The 25,923-nt window shown below is 36.7% G+C and overlaps 2 protein-coding genes across 6 annotated transcripts in view; both read left to right on the top strand.

The window, feature by feature from the left end:
* Positions 1–10,157, top strand: part of DIP2B (DIP2 acetate--CoA ligase B (putative)) — a 190,777-nt gene extending 180,620 nt beyond the window's left edge. For all 3 annotated transcript variants that reach the window (XM_026679973.2, XM_087956238.1, XM_026679972.2), the window contains 6 exons: positions 68–129; positions 2,837–2,894; positions 3,430–3,504; positions 3,906–4,083; positions 5,789–5,912; positions 6,506–10,157. In XM_026679973.2, coding sequence (XP_026535758.1) covers positions 68–129; positions 2,837–2,894; positions 3,430–3,504; positions 3,906–4,083; positions 5,789–5,912; positions 6,506–6,758 — 750 coding nt within the window. In that variant the 3' untranslated portion in view covers positions 6,759–10,157. The remainder of the gene's footprint in view (positions 1–67; positions 130–2,836; positions 2,895–3,429; positions 3,505–3,905; positions 4,084–5,788; positions 5,913–6,505) is intronic.
* Positions 10,158–14,713: 4,556 nt separating this feature from the next.
* The window catches only part of ATF1 (activating transcription factor 1), a 39,461-nt gene continuing 28,251 nt past the window's right edge, over positions 14,714–25,923 (top strand). The window contains exon 1 of one of the 3 annotated variants that reach the window (XM_087956240.1): positions 14,714–14,936. The gene's annotated coding sequence lies outside the window, so the exon portion shown is untranslated. The remainder of the gene's footprint in view (positions 14,937–25,923) is intronic. The other 2 variants (XM_087956239.1, XM_087956241.1) reach the window with 2 other exon arrangements.

Raw genomic sequence — 25,923 nt, 5'->3', positions numbered from 1 at the left:
AAGTGCCTTTAATATGTATCACTTAGCAGAAAATATGACACATTAAAAATAATCTCTGTTATTATAGGGAACCTCAGGGCCTGATCCAACCACAGTTTATGTGGATCTGAAATCATTGCGACATGACAGGTACTATTATTTTTATTATATTTAGTTTTTGACTGAATTCTGTAAGAAAAGATCATTTCAATTAGGAGTGTGCAAGATATTTCACTTCTTATCAGCAGTAACCAGCAGACACAAGATTGTGAGTTGTAGTTTAGAACTTCTGGAAGTCGATGGGTGGCATATCTCAGATTTACATACAAATTTCTTGATTTCCCCAAATATGATTGTATTGGAACAAATCAGTATTTATCATTTACATTATGCTAGGCATATAGTGGTAGCACTCCTTTTGAAAAATGAAAATGCAATTTCTAACATTCTTATCAGTTACGAATTTACTTACTTTCTCACCAATAATTAAATTGGCCCAATATTTAACATTCCAGAAAATTATCTTCTTCCACTAAGAAAATAGCCATTCCTTCTGAATTTGCAGAATTCCTAAGATTTCAGGTATCAGCCAGCCAGTTATTTTGTGAACATTTTTTCTACTCTGATAAGTATTATGAACTGGGGACACCTGCAGTTCAATTCGGTATTCTAGACACTAGAGCAGTGGTCCCCAACCTTTTTGTACCAGGGACCGGTTTCAAGCAGAAACATTTTTCAAGGACCGGGGGAGAATCCGAGTTTGGTAGTTTGCTTGCAGGCGTTTCATTACCTGACTAGGTAACATCTGATGTTGTTACCTAGTCGGGTAATAAACGTCTGCCAGCAAACCACCAAGTTCAGGGAGCGCCTCGGCCCTGCCTCCTCAGCCCCATCCCTCAGGTGTCTCCCTCCCTCCCTCCCTCAGGTGTCTGCCTCGTTCCTCTCTCAGTCACTCTATCGCTCCTCCACCAGCCCAGGAAGAAACTGCTTCAAAGAAGCCGGGGGGGGTGGCTTTTCCTGTCGCCACAGCTTCCCGCGCCCGTTTCGCCCGGTGGTTGGGGACCCCTGCACTAGAGTATTACACAGGCATATACATTCTGAAAGTTCTAAAACAACCCTATAATTAATGGCTACTCGATTCAGATTGTTAAACAGGCACTCAGTACTTAAAACTAGCAATTTACATAGACTCTTAGAGGTAGCACTGTAGGGAGAGAAAAATGGCAGAGGGGCTGGAGGGGGAGGTTCTTTAGCATAATAGTTGGTGTTAGACAGGATATTGTCAGTGATTGCCCTGATCAAAAGGTCTGTTGAAGTGAACAATAACAGGATGTTACTCCGGAATTCTCGGTTTTTCGAACAGTCTCTTCCTTTACATTTAGTATTACAAAATCCTAATGGGGAACTCTGTGTGTACACACACACACACACACACACAATCTTCCACATTTAGCACAAAGAGGATGATTCAAATTTACCTACGTTTTACTTAGTGGCTCTTGCTTTTATGTTACTGAGTGGATACAAAGCATTAGGATCATTTACAAGGGAGCAGGGGAATGCTAGCTGAAGCTTCATACATGAATTTTAATGATGGAAAGCATTTCCCATTGGTTTTGCCACTCTAGATTAGAACCTCTCCTTTGAAATGCAGGCTATCACTTTCAAATTCAAGTTTTTATTTTATTCAGGCTATCACTTTCAATATGTGAGAGCTTTCTCACATTTCTTCTTGTTGGCAACATGTAATAATATCCAGCAAACCAAACCTCTTCCTATCTCTCCTCCCATAATCACAAGGTTAGCAGAGGTCAATACATTTCAACAGAGCAGAAGCTAAGAAATCAACAAGTATCAAAAACTCTCTGTAATTGGGATAAATATGATTGATTCTAATAATGTCTCAGTTCTTAATTCTTACATGAGAATGACAAGACAGATGGACATATTTATTAAATTTATATACCACCCATTTCACTACTCAATTTCAAGTCAATTTCACAAAGTCACTGATAAGTGACTTTGAGTAGCTGACAGCACAGTCATATGCTGATATATGAAGAAAATGCTGTATTTATAAAGAGACTCTAGAATGAAATACCAACTAATGAAAAAACCACAAATTTAACAAGGTTATTTTATAAAACATTTAAAAATATGTTTGGGTAATAGCATTTTTCTCTGGGTATTAAAAAAGGACATTGGCAGAGAATATGGATATTTGCTTATGTTACTTATCCAAAGAACTTGCCAGATGTACCTAGTGTAAATATTATTCAGTTAAATTTGTCATTATCTTGCTAATATCCAAGTATCAGCCAAGCAAATGGAGAAATTAAAGGGATTTTGTCAATGCTATTTGGAATTATCATCCTTGGGTTTTTAATTTCTTGAGTCATGACTGAACATTACTAAAAATTTCAAAGTTGAGCGCATTTGGATGTAGTTGTGGGTGGGTTGAGCAAATCAGGTAACAAAAATAATTTATACGAAGATAAAAGCAGTTGTTCAGAAATAGTAGTTGATTTGAACTTTGGGCCAATCGCCTTTTCTCAACTCAACCCACATTACAGGGTTATTGTTGTGGGGGAAATAGGAGGAAGCAGGAGTATTAGGTATATTTGCCACTTTTGAGTTATTTACTGTATGAACAATAATAAAGGTGGGATAAAAAAAAGAAATTGGAATGTAATTGATGATTCTGTGGTGACATGAATTTAAACAAAATGGAAGAAAAATCTTTTCTCTTTAGTATTGTTAAGTGTTCAGAATATTAAAGAGTAATTAAGAATCTTGTAATGAAGGCTCTTAAATTACAAGTATGTGATTGTGTTAATTTTTTAAAATCTATCTCCAGGGTGCGGCTAGTTGAAAGAGGTGCTCCCCAGAGCCTCTTACTCTCTGAGTCAGGCAAGGTAAATAATACATCAGTTTGTAAATCTTTGTGAAACATTTGCATACAATCCAAAGTAAGTAAACAATAGAATTCAGTCAGCATTTGTGATTTGAGGTGTACAACTCCTGTGTAGGACAAAACACTCCTCCATTCTGCAGATATATTATAGGTTCTTCCCCAAAGGCCATTTAAAATATTAATTTTTCCTTTGCTAAGTAATGAGTTTGAAGTACTGCTTCCTTGTGACTGGCCTTGTTGAGACAACAGGTAATAATGGGCAATAATACTAATATAATTAAGAATATAACTCAGGTTAGATCTAGGTAGCTCTGATGGAAATGGAGGAATTGGAAAAATTGTTTGAGCTAAATTGAATCCTAACAGCAGTGATGTCAAAGTTGGAAATGTTTCTAGGCTATAAAATACACAATTGTTTGTATTGCACTTACCAACATAAGAGATAAGTCACATCCTCAAGGCTTGTTTAAAGTGTTTACTTAATATAATGCAGAAGCTAATCTCTCTCTCCCCCCACCCCCATTTCCTTCTCTCAGATATTGCCTGGAGTCAAAGTAATAATTGTTAATCCTGAGACCAAGGGACCTGTTGGTGATTCACACCTTGGAGAGGTACGTGCTGCTATTGGTACTTTACAAAAGTGTATTTAATCTAACCAATCTTTATGCTCCCAATATGTGTCCAATATGCATAGCAATGTCCAATTGAAGAGAATGTAGTACACTGATGATGTTACCTAATTGGGTAAAGAAATGTCTGCAACAAACAATCAAGTTCATTGAGCACCAAGTGGTTATTTCAGTTAAGAAAAAATGCATTCCTTTTGCATGAAGGCTGCTTCTAAGGTCTGTCATATCCTACCTAGAGCATTTAAACTACAGATAATTTATATGATGATGAACATTAATATTTTAATTATGCTTATCTGAATGTATATCTATATTCTGTGGTTAAAAAGAGACAAAATAAAAAAAATGCGAAGTAGAAGATTTGTGTTTTATCACCTTCATAGATCTGGGTGAATAGTCCTCACACTGCTAGTGGATACTATACCATCTATGATAATGAAACCCTCCAAGCAGATCATTTCAATACCCGCCTGAGCTTTGGTGATGCTGCTCAAACTCTCTGGGCACGAACAGGATACCTTGGGTTTGTACGACGGACTGAACTCACAGCTGCTACTGGAGGTAGGACAAATTACTCTTCCTTTTTGTGGACATTTTTACTGGTGACATGAATGTAAAGTTAATGTTACAAGAAAAGCTGTTAGAACAGTTTCCCACAAATCAACATCAATATATATATTTTAATGCATGTACCTTGAGTACTTTTTTAGATTCTGGAGTAGCTAGTGGGAATTTTTCTATTAGCATGATAGTTGCTGTCATGCCTGTTGGAAAGTAGAGGAGAATTGCTATCAACTTACAACCACAATTGAGCCCAAAATTTCTTTTGCTAAGTAAGACAATTATTTACTTAGTTTTGTTCCATCTTATGATCTTTTTTGCCACAGTTATTAAGTGAATTATTGCAGTTGTAACACAGTTGGGTTTTTTCCCAATAAGTTTTTAATTTTATTGACAACAAAATACAAACTGCAAAAAAAAAAAAAGGGGGGGGGGGAGAAATACAGGAACAAAGCAAAAGACATAGAAAAAATGTGTATAAAAATAAAAAAGACAAACATACACATAGATTGTCCCTCCTAGTTGAATACTGATAAATATATTTCAAGAATAATAGCTTTTCCCCCTTGCAAAACGGCCACAATTTATAAACTGGTTACCCAACCAATTTGACCTGGCATCTATCTAGTAGATAAAAAGCATAGTTAACAGGAAAAGTCAAAACCATAGTTAAAATTCAACGTTCTCTGTTAACAATCCATTATTGTATTTCACTTGCAGAAAGGCCACATTGGCTTCTGATCTACTATAAACCACCACAATCATTATTTCTGATCTGTCCAGGATCAAATTTACTTGCTTTCCATCAGAGGTTAAAAAAAAATAACACCAGAGCTTTAAAAAATTAATAAAATGCAAAATCCTTGTACTGAAAATCCTGTGTAAATGTAAATAAAATCAGATCACTTTCACTACCCAGGAAATTGCCCTCGACTTTCATACAGGGAAGTGATTTGCAACTTTAAAATAAAGTAGTAAAAAAGATTTTAAAAAACAAAACAAAAAAGCACATTCATGCAAGGGGTTAGAATAAGTCAACATTCAACCAATTGATTAACGATTAAAGATAAAAATCAAAATGAAAAAAAATTCAAAGCATGCAGTTAAAACCAAGGCATGTTTAAAATAAATAGCTGTAAGGAAAAGATAAAGATCCAGCTCTCCAGCTGTTCCTACCCAGAATTTCAATTGTCGAGATTCTTCCCAGGTTGTACCGAGGGTCATCTTGGGTCATTCCTTAGTTGCTCTGTTCAGCTTTGGGGAGTGTGCCACCAAAGAAACAGCTTTGGCAGCAAAATCAGCTGTTTTGTCAGCAGGAAAAAAGATTGCGTAGGATGCCATTTTGGGAAGACCAGTAACACAGTTAAGTGAATCTGGCTTCCCCGTTGACTTTGCTTGCCGGAAAGTCGCAAAAGATGATCATATTACCTGGGGACACAGCAACCATCATAAATATGAACCAGTTGCCAAGTGTATTGTGACCATGGAGATACTGTAATGGTTGTAAGAATGAAAAACAGTTATAAGTCACTTTTTTCTGTTCTGTTGCAATTTCAAAAGGTCACTAAACAAATGGTTGTAAGTAGAGGATTACCTGCAGTTTGAGAATTAACCCCCCATATATTTTTTAAACAATTAGGACAATTCAATATTCTTTTGAAGAATCTGTATAAATCTATATATTAATGTACAATATGCTCCTTAGAACGCCATGATGCATTGTATGTCGTTGGGGCACTGGACGAAACTCTGGAATTACGTGGATTGCGTTATCATCCAATTGATATAGAAACTTCCATTTCTCGGATGCACAGGAGCATTGCAGAATGGTACAATTTTATGCAATATATTCCTTTTGGGAAAATACAACATTGTTTAGCAAGGATGTAGCAATAGAAAAACAAAGTTACTGACTGTAGTTGTAAGTTCAGATCAATCTGGATCCTGAGCAATCGCATCTGTGTTTTAAAATATTAAATTGAGCACATCTGCTCAGAGCTTTGGATGATAGCCCCAGCTTTCATTTCATTATTGATATGAGAACAGTAGCAAACTATTCTGTGCTATTTTATAGATTGTATAACTATAGTTTAAAATTTTGCATTATACTTTATTAGATTTCAGTTTATTTATTAAATAACTACGGTATTTATTGTAAATTAAAAAGTAGAGTGCGTGAAGTGATTTATATATTTTAAAATGAGTGTATTACTGTACTTGATCTATTCCAAGTGGTCATTTCAGAATGCATAAAACGTTGATTTAAAGGTTTCTTTGTGACGGGGATCTTTCAGTTTAAAACGGAGGTATTTAAACATATTAGCTTAAATTTAAACATATTTAGTCTTATAAAATATTAATCTGCAGACTCATTCCTATAAAGTGCATGTAATAAACTCTGGATTTCTTATTTTTCTTTTAGTGCTGTATTCACATGGACCAATTTACTTGTAGTGGTTGTGGAATTGTGTGGCTGTGAACAGGAAGCTCTTGATTTAGTCCCTCTGGTTACCAATGTGGTCCTGGAAGAACATTATCTGATTGTAGGAGTTGTGGTGGTAGTTGATCCTGGGGTGATACCCATCAATTCCAGAGGAGAGAAGCAGCGGATGCATCTCCGTGACAGTTTCTTGGCTGATCAACTGGATCCCATATATGTAGCATACAACATGTAATTTTGCAAGCGTGGGTCTGAAATTATCCTACAAACTGAGCAAGGACCAGGAATGACTGTGGAAACAAAAGAAGCTGACAAAAAAATTAGCGATGGTAGTTGTGAAGCTGGACAGTGCTGTTTGACTCCTTCTCTCTCCATCTCACTGGACTGACAGCAAGCTAGACTGATCAAAAGACAAAAGATGGCAACCAGGGAACTACATTTGTATTGTAAGGTGATAGCTTTACTGGCAGTGAAAAATAGGCCCTTGTGAAAAACGAACACCAGGGCCTTTATTGTAGTGTTAACATTTTCAGTTACTGTATATATTTGTACTTTTTCTAACACTGATTTAGAATTCTACGAGGGATGATTTATTTAGTTAAAATGCAAATTGTAAGAACCTGGTTATGTAAGTCCTACGTATACCGTCTGTAAACAGTGTACTTTAAAACTGTTAGCTTAATTCTGTAGTACTGTGTTGATAGGGATCACGTTTACTTAAAATTGTGCCATGGCCACACTCAATATTCAACAGAAGAATCACTTATTCACATAGCTTATCTCATAAACTTAAAAAGAATTTGCCTCTATTTAAAATATGTAAATATTAGTATGCATAATTCATTTATTTAGAAAACTGATTCAAATAATTAAGAATTTAACAAAGCCCTTAAATAAATTATGATAAGACAGTTAAAGTGAGGAATGCAATTAGACTATTAGGTTTCTCTTTTGTTGCTGGTCAGGTATGACATAGCATGTAGAAACTTACATTTTCAGTGCACATGTTTATAAAGAGGCTGATGCTCCTCAGCTTTAAAAGCATTTTAAAAAGCAAGAAGCAATTCTGTGACTTTGGAATGTTGAATAGAATTTGTATAGCCTACTAAAATGGTTTTTATAAGCAAACACTTGTTATCCAAAACCATTCATGATCTTAGACATATTTTGTTCGATGATGGTGCACACACACAATTCATTTAAAAGAAAATTCCTACCATTACTTTGATGTGCTACTTTTTGGGTGGGATTCGTTACTGTACTGCAAATCATGGGCTTTTGCAGGACGTCTTTGAATCAGAAACAGCCTAATTCTTTTGAAAGATTGGCAAGTTGTGATTATCCCATTCAAAATAGCTGATCAGTTTCAGCCTTCAAAGAACTGATGATAATAGATGCCTTAAAATGTACTGGAATAGCCATTGTTTGAAAATGGTCTGCAACCCATCTCCAATAAGCTGGTAGGAAAAACAATATTTCTATTTAGGCCGTTATTATTTTTTTCTGATTACACTTTAGAATCTTCTCCTTGTTTCTCCTTAAGAAGTTTGTTAAAATAACACAGAAAGCAGATACTAGAAATAGTGACAAACTTCCTTGGGCCATTTGTGGCCTATTGTGTAAATACTTAGAATATTTTAATAATGTCTGTTTACCCTTCCTGTAACAAAGTTAGTGTTTTTAGACATTTTTAAGAGAGATATAAATATAAACCTGGATTAAATCCTCAACTACAGCAGCTATATTAAGTGTAGCTCTGGCAACTTGTTCCTTAAGACAAATTCCAAATGTATACTTGAAAACCTTTCTGTACAAACTTTCAAAAGCTTGTTTTTTATGGCTTGACGTATAGATATTTAGACAGAAAACTTTTAAATATATTAACAAAATATTCACAATTACCTTCTTATACATATGTTACTGAATATGTCTTGAATTGAAGAATTATGGCAAAAATAGTACAGGGTGGAGGGAGGTTCATTACTTCAAATCGTTGAAATATTAACTACTGGTTCTTAATGGAGACGGTTTGAATATTTTCCATTATCAGTATTTCCAGTGTGGTGCTGCTATGTAAATTAAAATGCACTCCATGCTGAAGTTGTTTTAACTTGTAGTTTGCAATAGTTTGGAAAACGAACACAGATAGAGCAGTTGCTGGCACTCCACATGGGAACAGAAGGCCTTCAGCAAATAAATGTTCTGTGTACTCCAGCCTTTATTTATTCACTCCAATGTGGTTCTTAAGAGGTCTCAATTTTTATAAAAATACACTTTTAATGTTCTACTGAATGAAAACAGAGCATAGTTCTCTACCCAAGGTTGTAGCAGTATTTTCTACACTTACGTTTAGATTCATTCATATTACATTTAAAATGGTATGTTTACTATGTGCAGTCTAGAAAAACATTTGAAATTACTGATCTTCTAATCTGAAATACTTCAAGTTTTGTTTTCAACATTAACTTCAAATATATCATTTTCCTCCTTGATTTAATTGTTAAATATTTTATTTCTTCCCTGCTAATGTGAGATTTTAATATACTTTCTCCAAAGATTTATAATTAATACACCAAGGATTTCAATGTTACTCTTTAGCCCTGAGATCTCTTCAGTGCCACACATATTTGCCTTCCAATAATTTATACACATGGCTGAGATTCCAAAGGAATGATTGTAGAATCTGATCTCTATAGGGGTTCTGACACTGACTTACTCAGTGTGGCTTTGGGTGTGCTATTCTGTGTTCTCCATCAGACATTACAGATTCCACATGGAATACAATAAGTATTAGTTCTCTGTAGCTTCTGGAGTTAGTTTGTCCTTTTTTTCCCATTCCACAGAATCATTGTATGGTAATTTTTTCATATATCCAAAGAGATTAAAGCCAGCATTTTCAGCCTTGGCTTTTTGGATTTACTTATTAGCTCAGGTAATACTTAATTTAAACACAATGCCTTGGATCAAAGTATTCCTTCTGCAAATGGAAGGACTACTGTTTTCATAAGTCCAAGATTAAATTCCAACAACAGCGGAAGTGGGAGAGCTCTATGAATACCCTGCAATTCTCATGTTTCTTTCACATTTTGCTATACAGAGGTTTATGGGGTGTTGATAATAGAATTGCCTTCCTAGATTCTTCTAGCAGGAATATCCCATGAATGCAGTTTCATTAACAAAAACCCCCTCTGAATTAATATCATTAGTAAAATATATTAATATGAAGCAATTGGAACACTTATTCCTGAGAATGAACTTACTACTCTGAACACAAAACCATATTTCACACTTTTTTCAAAGATAGGCTTTTTTTAGTTAAATAAGTTTGCTTTTTTATTGTGCAGTTTAGCAATGATGGGCCAAGCTTAACTGTGAGGGAGATATGATTGTAAAAATAGATCATTGTCTTTAATCATTTTTTGCTTTTGTTGATGTCAATACGTTTACCATTGTCAGATTCAAATCACAACTGTGTAATTATGTAAAAAGTCTTTTTTATTTATTTGAAATTAGGTTTTAGATATGCTTTTTAAAAGATTTTAACATCTGGCTGGACAGTGTTCCATTAATGCATTGATTGTGTCTTTCTTGTCTTGTGTTAATAAATAATGATGCCTGTCTGTTTTTTATTATATCATTAACATTTTATCCCATGTTTTTTTCAAAGCCTGTTGGATATTACCAACTTTAACTCCAGTTGGTGAAGTCTGCACACATAATATTCCCTTGTCCAATTAATTCCACACACCCCTATAAAGAAAATTGAATGGTGAGATAGTTGGCCAAATAATCTAGTGAGTTTCTGTGATTGAATGTTATTTGGAACTCACTAATCCTAGTCTAATTCTAATCATTACAGGACTTATTCGAAACACTAAGCTGATTTTCGGCAAACTCCCTGAAGTTAATTACTATAATTAAATTATTTTTTAAAAAAATAAAGAACAGAACAACCCCCAAAGTTTTTTTTTTTTAAATAAATGCTAACTCAAAAAGGGAAAATACTGTCATTTGTGCTGTTATTTCTCCTACATTCCTGCAGAGCAAGTCTTCTGGCATAAATTAAGAGCTAGGAAGAAAAGCAGAAATTTCTATCACTCAGGCTGAAGCTCAAGACAACCACAGAAAAGTAATCAAGAATTTGTGATCATCTAGGCCTACTGGATTTTTGCAGCCCATATCCCAGCTAAGGCACTCATGTCTGTCTACAAAGTGCATTCAGGTTTCTATCACTGCTGGCAATAAACAAGAACACTACCCTAGAATGAACTACTGAAACTGTACTTTGGGGGCAACGTGCTTCAAAGATATCCTATTGTAAGGCAATATGATTTTGAAACATCAGGCAACGAGTGTCTATGGAGATTCCCAATCATCCAGGTCATGATTGTCCCAAAGGTGTTTTTTCAAGAGGCAACTGGACTTTCTGGTTTTTCTTTGAAGATGTTTCGCTTCTCATCCAAGAAACTTCTTCAGTTCTGATTGGATGATGGGGAATGGAAGGATTTATAATCCTTGCAGACAGCTGGTCATTTGCATTCTTTTAGCAAGTTGTGAAGGCCACCTGGAGGTTTATCTTCATTGTCAGGGTCACCTGAGTGGTGCAAATGTGTGGAGCCTTCTTGGAACTGTTGAGAGGACTGTGTTGTAGTTTGGAGACAGATGATGTTGTAACCCACCCGCTCTGTTAGGAGAGGGGGCTGTTCAATTGACATAGTCACTAGTATAGGTATGTGGATGATACTTGGGTCAAGATCAAAACACAGGAGAAGCATTCACCAAACATCAACTCTGGACAGATACATCAAATTTGCACGGGAAGATCTTAAGGAAAATAGTCTAGCCTTCCTGGACTGTAGAGTACACATTAAGGAAGACAGAAGCCTTGACACTGAAGTTTATAGAAAACACACAAACACATCAGTATTTTGATTCTCACCATCCACTGGAGCACAAAATGTGAGTCATCAAAATCCTACATCACTGAGCTGAAGGCCTGCCTACCAGCAAAGATGGTAAAGAAAAATAAAACACATCAAGGAAGCCCTCAGAACGTGTGGCTATCCCAAGTGGGCCTTCATCAAATCTCAAAAGACCCTACAGACAACCATAACAGACAACACAGAGAACAATAAATGAACCAATGTCAGTCCAGATGTTGCAGGAATATCAGAAAAAACTCAGGAGGATCTTCAGCCAACAAAACATATGTGCATACTTTAAACCCAAGAATATACTAAGGCAGAAGCTTGTCCACCCCAAGGATAAAACACCCAGACACAAACTGAGAAATGTGGTATTTGCAGTACAATTCATGTGTGCAGATCTGTACACTGGGGAAACAAAACAACCACATCATAAATGCATGGCATAACAAAGCAGAATAAACCCACCAGGACAAGATTCAGCAGTCCATCTGCATTTAAAAGACGAAGGTCACTCTTGAAGACAGCAAAGTCCACTTTTGGACAGAAAGGACCACTGGTTTGAAAGGGGTCAAAGAGGCCATCTATGTCAAAAGTGGACAGCCCTCACTCAACAGAGGAGGGATATGACATCTATCTCCAGTCTTCAACACAGTCCTTTCAACAGCTCCAAGAAGACTCCACCCCATTTGCACTATTCAGGTGATCTTGACCACACAGATAAATCTCCAAGTGGCCTCAAGGACTCTCTAAAAGAATGCAAATGACTGTCTGCAAGGAATATACATCCTTCCATTTCCCACCATCCAGTCAAAGCGGACGAAGCTTCTTGGATGAGAAGTGAAATGTTTTCAAAGAAAAAACCAGAAAGCCCAGTTGCCCCTTGAAAAGACAACTTTGGGATATCAGGCAAAGGAGCACATGTAAGAGCTTGACTTTTAATTGCACCATATACTGTACCATGTTAAGGAAACATAGATAGAGGCTATGATTCTTTTATCTCTAATAAGACAAAGCAGGTATTTGGTTTAAAATTCTATGGTTCACTGGCATGATGCAAAACAATGGTACCAGCGTCTAATATAATTTACAAGAATACAGCTAAAACCCATATATATATCATAGCTATAAAAATAGTGACTGCTGAGAAGAAATGCCAAGATAGCTTTAGCTAATAAAAGGAGGCAATAGGCAATCTCACCACTTTATTGGGTGGTTCAGTCCATTCCTACTCTTCATGACCCAATGGATATAATTTCATCACGATGAGGAACTATTTCTAGCGTCCTGTAAACTGCGGTTTATTTTTTACTAGCCTCACCCAACAGAGTTTAATTGGTGAACAGGCAATCATTTTGTGAGTGTTATTTATTTATTTGATTTGCCAATTGTTTACAAGATAATAAGTATAAATGTATACATAGTTGCGAATACATGAAATGGGTACATATAAGAAAAATAAAAGAATAAGAGAAACAATAGGACAGGGACGGTAGGCACGTTGGTGCGCTTATGCACGCCCCCTACAGGCCTCTTAGGAAAGGGGTGAGGTCAATAGTAGACAGTCTAAGGTTAAAGTTTTTGGGGTTTGGGGAAGAAAGTCGGGTAGAGTATTCCAGACATTGACCACTCTATTGCTGAAGTCGTATTTCCTGCAATCAAGTTTGGTGCGGTTTACTTTGAGTTTGTATCTATTGTGTGCTCTTGTGTTGTTATGGTTGAAGCTGAAGTATTCATTGACAGGTAGGACATTGCAATGTATGATTTTATATACCATGCTTAAGTCAGACCGAAGACGGCGTAATTCAAGGTTTTCTAGTTCTAGAATTTCAAGTCTGGTGGCATAAGGTATTCTACAACGAGTAGAGGAGTGGAGAACTCTTCTTGTGAAATATTTCTGGACTTTCTCAATTGTGCTAATATCAGATACGTAATGTGGGTTCCAAACTGATGAACTGTATTCGAGTATTGGTCTAGCAAATGTTTTGTATGCTCTGGTTAGTAGTGTGATATTACCAGAGAAAAAGCTACGTAGGATTAGGTTAACAACTCTTAATGCCTTTTTGGCTATGTAGTTGCAGTGGGCTCTAGCACTTAGATCATTAGAGGTGAGTATTCCAAGGTCCTTTACAGAGCATGGGTCATCAACAAGATCTTGACTATTCAGCTTGTATTTTATTTTCTGATTTTTTTTGCCAATATGTAAGACAGAGCATTTATTTGTTGAGATTTGAAGTTGCCATTTGTTTGACCATTCTGATAGTCAAGATCTTTTTGTAGGGTAGCAGTATTGTCTGTGGTATTGAACAGCTTTACATCATCAGCGAAGAGAGCGCAATTGCTCTTAATATGATCACAGAGGTCGTTTATGTAGAGTATGAAGAGAGTTGGTCCTAGAACACTGCCTTGGGGTACACCACTATTGACAGGTACTGGATTTGATAGGACGCTCCCGATTTTGACCATTTGTTGTCTGTTTGACAGGAATGCTTCTATCCAGTTATTCAGTTGTCCAGAGATACCATAGGATTTTATTTTTAGGAGTAGTTTGTCGTGTACCACTGAATCAAAGGCTTTACAGAAGTCTATGTAGATTGCGTCTATTGCTTTGCCCTGGTCGAGTTGTGTCGTCCATATGTTTTTGCAGTGTAAGAGTTGCAGATTACAGGATAGTTACAAACTCTCAACATTTCGAATGTATGTCCACCCCAAAAGCCGCCTCCTTTCAGTAATTTCTTGTGAAAACAAAAAATACCTCAATTCAAGACGAAAAGAACAACAGATCTTCAGGTCCAAACTTTTCTTCTTTTCACTTCCTCCCATTGCACAGAAGCAGAAGAAGCGCCTTATCAGCTCTCAATTTTTAAATTCGCAGCCGGAATGTAAAGTCTGGAGTTACGTAGAATAGGTCAAACCGTTTTAAATGCACACCTGGGTTTGAACTGTTTTCGCTTGGCCGCTGCGTCTGTAAATATATATATAAAAAAAGTTTTTTACTAACACTCTGCTTTTCTAAGACACAGGCCAAAATTGCAATCCTAAAGTTGCTTATTTGAAGTCACTTCTGAGTACACTTAAGTAGAATCAAGATACGACCCTCTGTATGCAGATTTAATGGTACTTCACTCGCAATAAAAAGGCACGGAAAGGCACGAAACCAGAGACTCCAAAGGCCTCAAAAATACCCATTGCTTTGCCACTCTAGCTTCTACAGGCGTGCAACTCTCTGATTCCCGGCTGTGGTTAGTCTAGACCAAGGGAAAAAGAGAAACTCTATTGTTATCAGGCGGTAGCAAACTCTAGTGCTGGCCTCCGGCGCACTCTATAGTCACAACCCGCCCACCAAAGAGCAACCGCAGGGTAGCGTCCCCCTGGCGGGGATTAGTTTGGTAATGCTGACAAGTACTGGTGGGTCCGGTTTCTTGAGGCGTTAGGGCGATTCCCTCTGGGCAACGCGAAGTCGAGGCGAAGCCCGGAAAGCCTCTGAGGTAAAAGCGGGCGCGACAGCCAAGCGACTCAATTTAGAGCGCGAAGCAGATCGGACGCGACTGAAACCAGCGAGCGCGAGCAGGAAGAAGAAGGAAGGGAGAACGGGGCGGGGGGCGGGGAGAGAAGCGGCTGAGCAAAGTCCGGGGAGGGGGGGGGGGCGTTGGGCGACCCCCTTCCAGAGCACGCGCGCATAAAAAAGGCGCGAGGCGCGAAGTGGGGTGTGTGTGCTTTGGAAGCGGTTGGAATTTGGCGGGAGGGGAAGCTTGCGATGAGCCGCGTCTGTGCAGACGAGCGTTCAGCCCTTCGTCCCCAGCTGTTGCACAAGCACCGGGGCTCGCCCGCTGACATCCTTACCTTCTTGCCGCGACTTATCAGTCCAAAAGATCAGGGTTTCCACACAAAAAAAGGGGGCAAGGCTTACCGTAAGCTCTCGCTGGCCTCCGTCTGCCCAGTCAGTTTACACCCGCTTACCGTCCTCCCCAGGCCATTGGCTTCAAGCAGAGCCGACTTTTTCACATGTGCCGACGCCAGGGGATGGGAGTACTTTTTAGAGCCAGCAAATGTCACAGAAGTCGGCTTGCTCGATACTCCGCGGCGGTGGTTGGTGCCAGTGCAAATATCGGGTTAGGTAGAGGTTATGCTCCACTTCCAGCAGACCCTCAAGTGCCAGAATCAGTAATGATTTTATACCTTATTAAAATCCTTTAAGAAGAATTAAGTCCACGGTAGCCCGAAACCCGCAATCTTGTAGGGCCGTTTTCTACTAAAGGGCATTTGTTTTTGTGAACTACAACTCACTTCGTCGGATGCATAGACTAACATATGATTTAAGTTAGACTTGGGAGCGAAGAGGAAGGAAGACGGGTGACATAGAGGTCAGATTACACATGCTCTATCAATAATTATAATGAGTTATATTGGGACCTTTGAGATAGCCTGAAACCTTTTAAATTTAGGTGAGCTCAGCAGTCTCATTCAAGTTGTACTGTGGACTTTCATTGGTTTCAGAGTTACTCCAAAATCTGTCACAAAGATTTATATCATGGGTAGAAATGCCGATATAACTTTTCTTTTGAGTTTGATGTGAAATCGATGACTATTAATTATTTTGTGCAAATTGTCTTATGTAGCATTCAGAAGGGCATTTCTGGGCATGTGGAGGAAGAGTGTGGGAAGGCACCACTAATCTGTTACTGTAAATGAGAGGGAAAGTAGGCATCTGCAGACTGTGGAGAGTCTGGTTACCTCATTAGTGTTATTTCCCTGTTTTTGATTACTTGTGAAATCAGCTTCAGGATGTCTGCATGCAAGACAGTGCCTGAGAAAGTGCAATGTCATTGTCCAGTATAGGTTGTATTTTATTAATATGTTTGAATGAATTGAGGTATAGGTTGGACAACCAGTGATGTTCTGTTCTTGTACAGCAGTCTACCTTATAACTGGTCTTCTATGGAATTGATCTGCCTCTGTTAATTTGTTTGTTACACTTTCCTTGTTTTTTTTTATTTTTAAGTTTGCTACACATTTCATGGGGAGGAGAGAAGGCTTGCATAATCATTTCGCCCAGTTGTTCTTCCCAAGGAGTTTTGCCTGATACAAACTGATACTCTTGGTGCCAGGTGGAGCCTGATTTTTTTCAGATTTTTATTTAATGTTTAAATAAATCATTGCAAATTGTTTATTTAAACTCTTTTAATAATAACCATCTAATGAATTCTTCAGTGTGGCTCTAGTGGCCTGTTAAAAATGCTGTCACTGTTTTTACTGTGTTTATTTTTAGTCTCATTTTTATTTAAGTGTGTGTCTTTTGTGAGTAGCATACAGGGTTTTTTATATTGAAAATAGGGATCCAAACTCATAAAATTGATATATGTGCCTGAAATATGAACAACACATTGTATTTTTCAATATATGAAAACAGTTAAAATTATAACAAGAAAAAACGTGTATTTCTATATTAGCTCCTTTTTTGTATTTTGAGCATAGATGTCTCCTGCAGTCCTATCTCTTTATTGAGTTGCTATTTTTTTGCATCTAATTCCTATTGATAGGATTTTGAATTCTTAAGCAAAAAACTTTATATCAGTTTTAGAGGCAAGTTCTTACATTATTTCTATAAATGTATGCTATGATATTGGCTTAGTGATTTAAAGGGGCATTGCCAAACTATTCTAAAATAACAGGGGTGTTTTTCCCAAGTCTCTAATACATCTTTTGGAAGATTAAATAGGCCCTATTTAAAATTAACCATATGCTTATTATGCTGTAAATTACCTATACTATATAATTTCAATGAATAAAGTAGATTGCTGAACAATAGTCTTCAAAAAGAATTAAACACTGGGAAGGTGAGAGGTTGCCCAACCTTGAAGTAATATTAGATAGTTACAGAATTACAATTTTATTTTTATTTAGTAATACTTTTTATATCTACAAAAAGTGTAGAAGACAAAATAAACAAATATTTTTAAACAAGAAGCATGCCAGATAAGAGTCTTCTGAATACAAAGTTAAGAGGAACAGCAAAAATTTTTTGAATTGAAATAAGAAATATTAGGCTCCTCAAGAAGATTTTAATCTGAAAATTGAATTGAAAATGGCCCATTAGAGCTTCAACAGCTGCAGTTGTATACCATTGCTAGTATATTATGGCACACCATATTATTAGCTGTATATCTCAGTTTATAATATTGAAATGTTTTATTTTTTATTTATTTTTTCTCTCCAGAATTAATGAGTTTAGGTCTATAAGAAAATTATAACTGATACTTAGTGAGATTTTAGTTTACCAAACAAAGTAAATGTATCTTATGTGAAGTTGATTCACAGCACTGCTGATGGTTTGATGAAGATGGATATTTAGAAACTGCAAATAAAGAGAATTTAGAATTTAATGTGTATGTGTCTCAGCCTCTCTCGAGGGAACAAGATGTACTGAACAGGTATAATCACGCGGTTAGGCTCCAAATGCAGTTGTTGCTTTAAGATGGGAAAGAGGAATGCTGAAAAGCAAATTGATACTTATTAATTGTCAATATGCTTTTTATTGCTTAATTTTTAGTTGATTAATAAATAATAGTAAAGAGCAGGTTGTGAGTGCTTTTCCACAACTCCATCTTCTGTCTCCATTGTGACCTTTTATGGATGGGATGCTCTGCTTAGTATCACTTAAACTTGGTCATGTCTCATTTAGACTATTGCAGTGTATTTTATATGGGGCAATCCCTGAAGACCACCTGGAAGTTTTAACTGGCCCAAAATGCAGTGACTCCAGGAATTATGGGCGCTACTCAAAATAATACCGTTAGTTGTTTATTTGTGAGTGCAATTGAAGAATCTCATTGTCTCTTTAAAGGCCTTCATGGCTTAGAACCCGGGTATCTTTTGGACTACTTAACTCTCAGCAGTTTTTGCTTATTTGTCAGAATCTAGAAAGTAAGAGTTTATCTGGATCTCTATCCGTACCTGTAATGTTGGCATCATAGGCCCTTCTAAGTACCTGCCTCCCTTCACTAGAAAAGCATTCTCCTAGAGGTCAAATCAGGCCTAATGTTCTTTTATTTCTGAAAAATAATTAATACTTAGGGGGAGGGGAAATCCGGTGTTGATCCCTCCTGCAAAGGGAATACTTATAGAGTTTAGTTGTTCATTGCTGCCTTGGGTTTTTGTGCATTTTTAAAATCTTGTTACTGTATTAGTATATAAAAAACTGGAAACAGCATGTAATTCTGTTAAAATAATCAAACCACTTTTTAAACTGAAAATAAAAAAAAAAAAGACATTTTTGCTATTGTGAAACAGGAAACAAATAGGAAAACTAAAAAGATTATCAACATAATCAGAAACAGAATTTTGGGAAGGATGGAAAGAAAGAGAAGGAGAGGAAGTCCTACAGCAAAATGTTTTCACTATAATGGTGATAATTCTACTACTGGAGACTAAAAGATGAAGCTGCAGAAATACCATCCAGGAAAAAGTCTGTCTATGCGGCCACTAAATGACAACAATAAACTTGGTGGCACAATCAATCACTCATTCAGTCAATATTCTTATGCAACAAATTAGTACTTAGGCACAATTATTCAAATGCAATAAAAATTCATACATTATATAACATCTATTGTGATATCTACAGATAGACGCAAGTTAGCATAAGTCACCTTGTAAGATGAGTGGCCAATAAATTTTATAAATAAAATAAATTATTTTAAAGAAGTATTTTTAAGATGCTACAATTACTCAAGAACTCTAATTCAATTTTACCTTTCAATAATAGCATTTGCATTGCCAACTAATACTAAATTAAGTGTTAAAATATGTAGGTAGACTAAGGATAATAGATTTTATTATTCAAATTATTTTCTGTATCAAAAAGTGCTGTAAAAAGTGGAAGCTATTTTAATAGCCCTTTGGTTAATAAGAGTTATGAAACCGCACAGAACGGTAGTGGCCAGACGTTGGTGTACATTTTTCCAATTCACTATACATTTCTTCTAACGTATAAAGGTTTTAACCGTTTTAGTTTCAATAGTTTATCATCTCACACTATTTATTCTACCAGAACACCAACTCTGGTGAAAAGCATACTCTGGAGAAAAGCAACTCTGAACAAGTGTAATAGAGATGCCCCCACATATAAAATAATTATAAAAATAGATCTTTGATAATTATATATGGTGTAAAGCGGAAACTGCAGTCTTCAAATTCTCATCTTCATAATAAATTCACTGCATGTTTGGGATCAAGCCATGCTATATGGATCTGGTTCTTAACAATATGTTGGGAATTAAAATAATTTTGCACTTAATAATAGGTATTTTTTGTATAATTTTATTGGAGACTTCTTTTTAAAAAACCAATACTAACTAATATAATATAAGAAAAAGAAGAAATCAAAGAGAAGGCTAAAAGTGCAAGAAAGAAAAAAGGAAAAAATAGAAAAGAAAGAAAAAAGATACAAAGAAGTAGCTTCTGATCTTTATAGCAATTATAAATACAATTATAAATTTATTTCTTATTGTACAGTTACATCTCTTCTTTCTATAATCTATTTGTCTAATCAAAACCATAAATCATGTTCATTTTTTCTGTTTTGTGCAAAAAGGCTAAAAAAGGTTTCGAGTGAGCAATAAATGTATATATTATCTTTTCTCTGATCAAATAAGTCATTTTATCATCTCAGCACGTTCCATCATCTTCACCAACTATTCCTCTATTATGGGAAATGCTGAATCTTTCCATCTTTGTGCATACAATAATCTCAGTGCTGTTATGTAAAAAACAAAATTTCATGACTTTTTAATATTAATAATTGACTTAAAACAAGTTAATTTTTTTTCTCAGTGTTACTGGAAAGCTGGTGTTTAAATATACATTTATTGCTTTGAATGACTGATATTCAGAAGGTCCCTGCTGGAACAAAGCACCTGAGATAACAGATATTAAAATAGGGTAACAAACTAAGATTCCGTTATTGCATTATATCTCCATTTAATTAAGTAGTGGAGATAATTATGTCAGTGAGGACATATATCATTGTTTAAATTTTAGCAGACAATAATGAATTATTTAAAGTGCAGACAATTTAAGCAAACATTCTGTTCCTATTTTTATAGCTTGTAATAAGTATATTTTAAGAAATATAAGAATATATATAATAGAAGAGAAAAACATTAGATAAAAATAAGAGTCACAGTAATGTGTATGTAATTTATTGTTATTGAAAAACAGCAATAGCAATTATCAGTTTCTGAAATTTTATCTTAGAATTAATTATTATTAAGAAAAGCAAGTAATTAAAGCATATTCACAATACACTTAATGTACATTTACTCTAAAATAAATCCATTATGCTCACCATTGGTTAACCTTTGTGCTTTTAAGATATCACCTATAAATATTTTTAACTGCAAACCTCTGTAGCTTATTCTTATTTTCTATATGCCGATTCAGGTGCTACAATCATTGCTCCAGGCCTTTCTTCAATTATTCCCTCTGAAACTCACATTAGGGCCTTTTAGTACATAATTATTCTCTCAAAAAATTAAGATTGCATAGGGCAAAAATTGATTATTGAGTGTTGTGTGCTAAGCCCTTTTACAGTTAATATGACTTTAACAATAAAGAAGTAATCAGTGCTCGCTAAATGCAAGTACTGTTTATTATTTTAAGAGAATGTTACATATTTGAATCAAAAGAAATATGAAAATATATGGTATTATATTAATCAGAGAATATAAGGGAAAACTGTTGTTAGTTAAGTCCTAGGCTCAGATTCCATTACATATGAAGTAATAAAAAAATAATGTAGAATAGTTGATCCTAGTACTAGCTTCACTTTTCACAGCAATAGATCGTTCAGCCGTGATATGAAAGGATGGGGCTTGGCTATTGTAATACTAAGATATAAGAAGAGCAAAAGAAGTTATCCAGCTAACTATTGCCTAATCAGCTTGTTAAATCAGATGAGCAAAATATATGCCAAACATCTACAGGAGAAGGTAATTGATTACAGGTAGTCCTGAACTTAACAACCATTTGTTTAGTGACATTCAAAGTTACAATAACTCTGAAAAAAGTAACATGACTGGTTTTCACACTTAATGATTGTTGCAGCATTCCTATAGTCATGCAATCAAAATTTGGGCACTTAGCAGCTGACATGTATTTATGACAGTCGCGGAGTCCCAAAGTCATGTCATTGCTATTTGTAAGCTTTCCAGCTAGCTTATGACAAGCAAAGTCAATGGGGGAAGCCAGATTCATTTAACAACCACATGATTCACCTAAAAACTGCAGTGATTTGCTTAACAACTGGCCAAAAAGGTTATAAAGTGGGCAAAACTCATTTTTTGGCAAGTTGTGCAGTTGTGCAGGCTATCCAGGAGACTGCCACTGCCACAGCCCAGGGAAGGCTTCCAGGCTTTGAATTCCCTTTGGAACAGCAGGATTGGAGGATTGAGAGAGCTCTCCTTCCTGCAATCTGGGCAATAGCAGCATGGCTGACCAAGGCAGCATGGAGCCCACAAGTGCTAAACGATCCAAGCAGAGTCCCAGTAAGGTCAGAACTGAAAGTAAAGAGGCTGCTAACAAGATAAAGGCAAAGGCTCTTTATTCCAGAAAGCCCACAAGAGCAGAAGAAAGAAGGCAAAGAGCATTGGAAAAGCAGTTCTCCAGAGTTCAGAAGCAAGCAGACCAGGAGAAGTATTCCCCCCTCCCCGCCAGCCAAGGCCTGTTAGCGCCCTCCCTCAGCAGCCATTAGCACAGGACTTGTCTGCAGTTTCCAGGGCTTGGTCACCAGAGGGAGGTAGGGAGCAGGAATTTATCCCTCCTGCTGAGGAAATCAAAACTCAGAGATTTCCTTTTGGTTGCATGCTTCCTCACATTGGCCCGGCGCATATCAGAATTGGTAGCTCTTTCCATCAGGGAAGACCTCTGTACATTCCACAACAACAGGGTTATCCTGTGCCCTGACCCCTCTTTCATCCCAAAGGTAAACTCTTGTTTCCACAGGGCTCAGGAAGTTGTTCTCCCTGACTTTTGCCCTGCTCCTTCATACGGCAGAGAGCATAGATGGCACAAATTGGATGTTTGGAGGGCTCTTCGCAGGTACATCAAATGTACATCAACATATCGTAAAACCGAGGCCCTGTTCGTTTCATTTCAGCCATCTTCAATGGGCACTAAAGTCTCTTCTTCAACTGTAGGCCGCTGCATCAGGGCTTGTATAGCCAAGGCATACGAGACCCAGGCTCTTCCAACACCCAGACGGGTAACAGCTCACTCAACCAGAAGTGCAGCTACCACAGCTGCCTGGGCAACGCAGGCTTCACTTGAGGACATCTGCAGAGCAGCTACATGGTCCTCCCAATCTCCATTCGTAAAGCACTATAGACTGTAAATCAGAGGTGTCAAACTCAATTTCATTGAGGTTGTGTTTGACCTTGGGGGGCCATGGTGGGAGTGACCAGCTTGACATCACTCGTATTGGGTCCGCCTATGTTGAACCAAGCACTGCCTGCAAAAATGGGCTCCTGATCTCCATTTTCAGCTCCAACGGCTTCCTACAACCCTTTGCCAGAGAAAATGGAGCTTGGGAGGGCCGCAGGCAGAGGTTTGCAGGAAGCCATCACAGCCGAAAATGGAGTTCAGGAGGCTATTTTCACTGGCAGAGGTACTGCAGGCCAGTCCTTTGCTGTTTCCAGGGTGGCCCTGTGGGCCAGATCTAAGCAACCCACGGACCTTGAGTTTGACACCCCTGCTATAAATTATACTCGTTTTTCAAAAACTTGTTTTATAAATATTGGTGGTAGCAGTAATTCAGAATTTGAATTTGCTGTTTACACCAAGACACTTACATTGTTTTCAAATTGCTTAGGAAATCCATCACATGTTTTTTCTGTGAAAGTATCTCCTTCCATTACAATTCCATTACATTAATGAGTTCTCTGGAATAAATTCATTATAAGTTTTTATTGAGTACTGGCCAGGCATGTTGTATCTCATTGTTGGATAGAGAATGGACTCTATAATATCATCAGTATTCTTTAGCTGCTGCACATTGAAATTGGAAATGATGGTTCAGCTAATTTTCAGGAAAGAAAGTCCACCTTGACTGAACCTCTTGTTTAGGATCACCAGACTGGAAAACTACAGAATTAGAAAAGTACAAGTGGTGCTGGCAGCAAAATATTGCAATACAATGTGATCCTGCCTAGTGTACTTGTTGTACCTTCTTTCAAGATACTCCAATCCATTCCCTGAAGTTATCCTCCATTGGCACAGCCTTCTAACTTGCACATGGAATATAACAACTGAGCCTCCAGATTATTGTGGAGTCTCCCAGCCTAAACTGGAGAAAAAAGCAATACGTAATATTGCAGGGTTTGTACTTTTGACTACCTTCATTGAAAGCTCATATTCATAAACCATTGGTTAATTACTGCAAGCACATCTTATGGGAGCGTGATAGTACATTAAGAAGACAGGGAAATCAGCTGTTGATAGTCTATTTCAATCTCCTGTCTTGCATGGATATACAATAATGCTGAATCATATAGGGAAGCTAATAGTGGTGTTTTTATTTTAACACAATCTTATAGCTAATGGAAGCTAGTTATTTTTTTTGAAATGACCTCACATGAATTGTGTTAAGATTTCAAATGACCCAAACTGCATTAATCTGTAGAAGATATTACCTAATCCTACTACAACAAAGACTCTATATACTGCCCATCTCAGGGTTAAAAGACTTGCTTGTTATCCCTTATTCCCAATATTTAAATTGTAGTTCATTTCCAATCAGGAAATAACATATTCACCCGGATCCTTTTCTATTTTCATGCATTCCATTTGTTTCTTCTTTCAGCTTAGGTTTTTTTTCCTGCATATCTATCTTATATTATCACTTACAGGAAGCCTTTTTCCTAGGAGTTTTTTTTTTTTTTTTGGGGGGGGGGGGTAGCATTGCATAGCCTTGCAAATTTTCAAAGTATAAAATTTGAAAATAATATCTATGGAATGATTCTATTGTTGGAATAAAAAGAATTGTTCTGAAAATGTGGGAGTGGTGTACAGTTAGCTGTCACTTTATGTCCACTATCTGATATCAATTGAAGAATTTTATAGTGGTGGAGGTGAATAGAATCTTCTGAGGGTTGACTTTTTATACTCAGCATACTTTCAAGACAGCCCCTGTGGTTGAATTCAGCAGGGAAAGATCAGTGAGTCACATTTCTATTAAAAATATTTTTTTCCAGTTTATCAAGCATGTTTTTGCAACTACATGAAATATTTTGTACCATGCTCAGAGCTGATAAAGCAACTTGAATACTTTGGAGGTATTTTTATTTAAATATTTTGTATACGATAGCACGGTTGACTAGGTAATACTACTGCAGGTACAACAATACAGATGCAGGGGGTGGAGCTGGCGTCGCGACAATACGGCATGCGATCTTGGAGGTCTGAGATCGCTGCCGATATCTTTGCTCCTGGACGGTCCTATTGGATCTAAACCGTCCTGAAGAGATGGTGAAAGTGAAGAGCGCATCCTGTCGATCCCAGGGATACCGCAAAGTCCCTGCTGGATCCAGGAGAAGTTCTTCTTGCCAGCGGCAAAGAGGCAGCCATTAAAGCTGCTGAAGTTGGGACAGCTTCGATACGAAAGAGAACAGAAAGAGAGAGTGTGCCGGTTTGGTGAGAACTTTTTCTTTATTCTAAGATCTGAAAGGACACCCTAAGGAAAAGAAAGAATCTGTAAAAGTTTTGACAGAAGTGATTAAGCGGCAATTTTAAACAGGAATGTCAAAGTAATGTTTTTTTTTCATTGCTGGATTTTCTATACATGATCTTATATTTTGAAACTGGACTGTATTTTTCTTTTCCATCTATTTTTTTTTCTCCTTTTTGATGTTGTAATATTTTTGGCTAGAGACTCCCTTTTAATTATTTCTTTTTTTAAAATATCTTTTTCTTTTTTTAAATTAATTCTTATTTTATTTTGCTTGGAAAAGGAGGGGGAAAGTGAAAGCAAAGAAACTTTGTAACACTGCCAACTAGAGGCTTGGAAATATTCTATTTCTCCTGTGACCAGACAAAGCTGAGAAAGAAAGAACTGAGACTCTTTTTCAAGGACATTGCTATTTGATAAGATAGAGGGAAGAGCATGGGAGAGTATTATTGCAGGTGCTCTTCTGGGTTTCTATCAACAGCTGGAGTCTGGTGTTGAAACTTAGGGGGAAAAAAGTGATAAGTTTTTGGAGAAGAGAGTTATAATAAGAGCCTTGGATAATTAAACAAAGTGCAGTGTGCTCTTTTTACTTTTTCTAAGTTGTGCTGTCCCTCCTCACCAGCTTTATTTTATTTCATTTTATCTTTTTTTTTTTTTTTTGCAATAGCTATTTGGATCTTTGGCTTTGTTGGAGCTTTGTTTTTCTTTTTTTCTTTGGAAGTCCGATCTCTATGCTTGCTTTTTATTTTAAAGGG

Source organism: Notechis scutatus, chromosome 2 (assembly GCF_049901735.1).
Source record: "Notechis scutatus isolate UNSWTSFEM ecotype Mainland chromosome 2, rNotScu1.2, whole genome shotgun sequence".
NCBI classification, from domain to species: Eukaryota; Metazoa; Chordata; class Lepidosauria; order Squamata; family Elapidae; genus Notechis; species Notechis scutatus.
The sequence above is the reverse complement of the archived record's forward strand: the minus strand, read 5'-3'. Positions and strand labels throughout refer to the sequence as shown.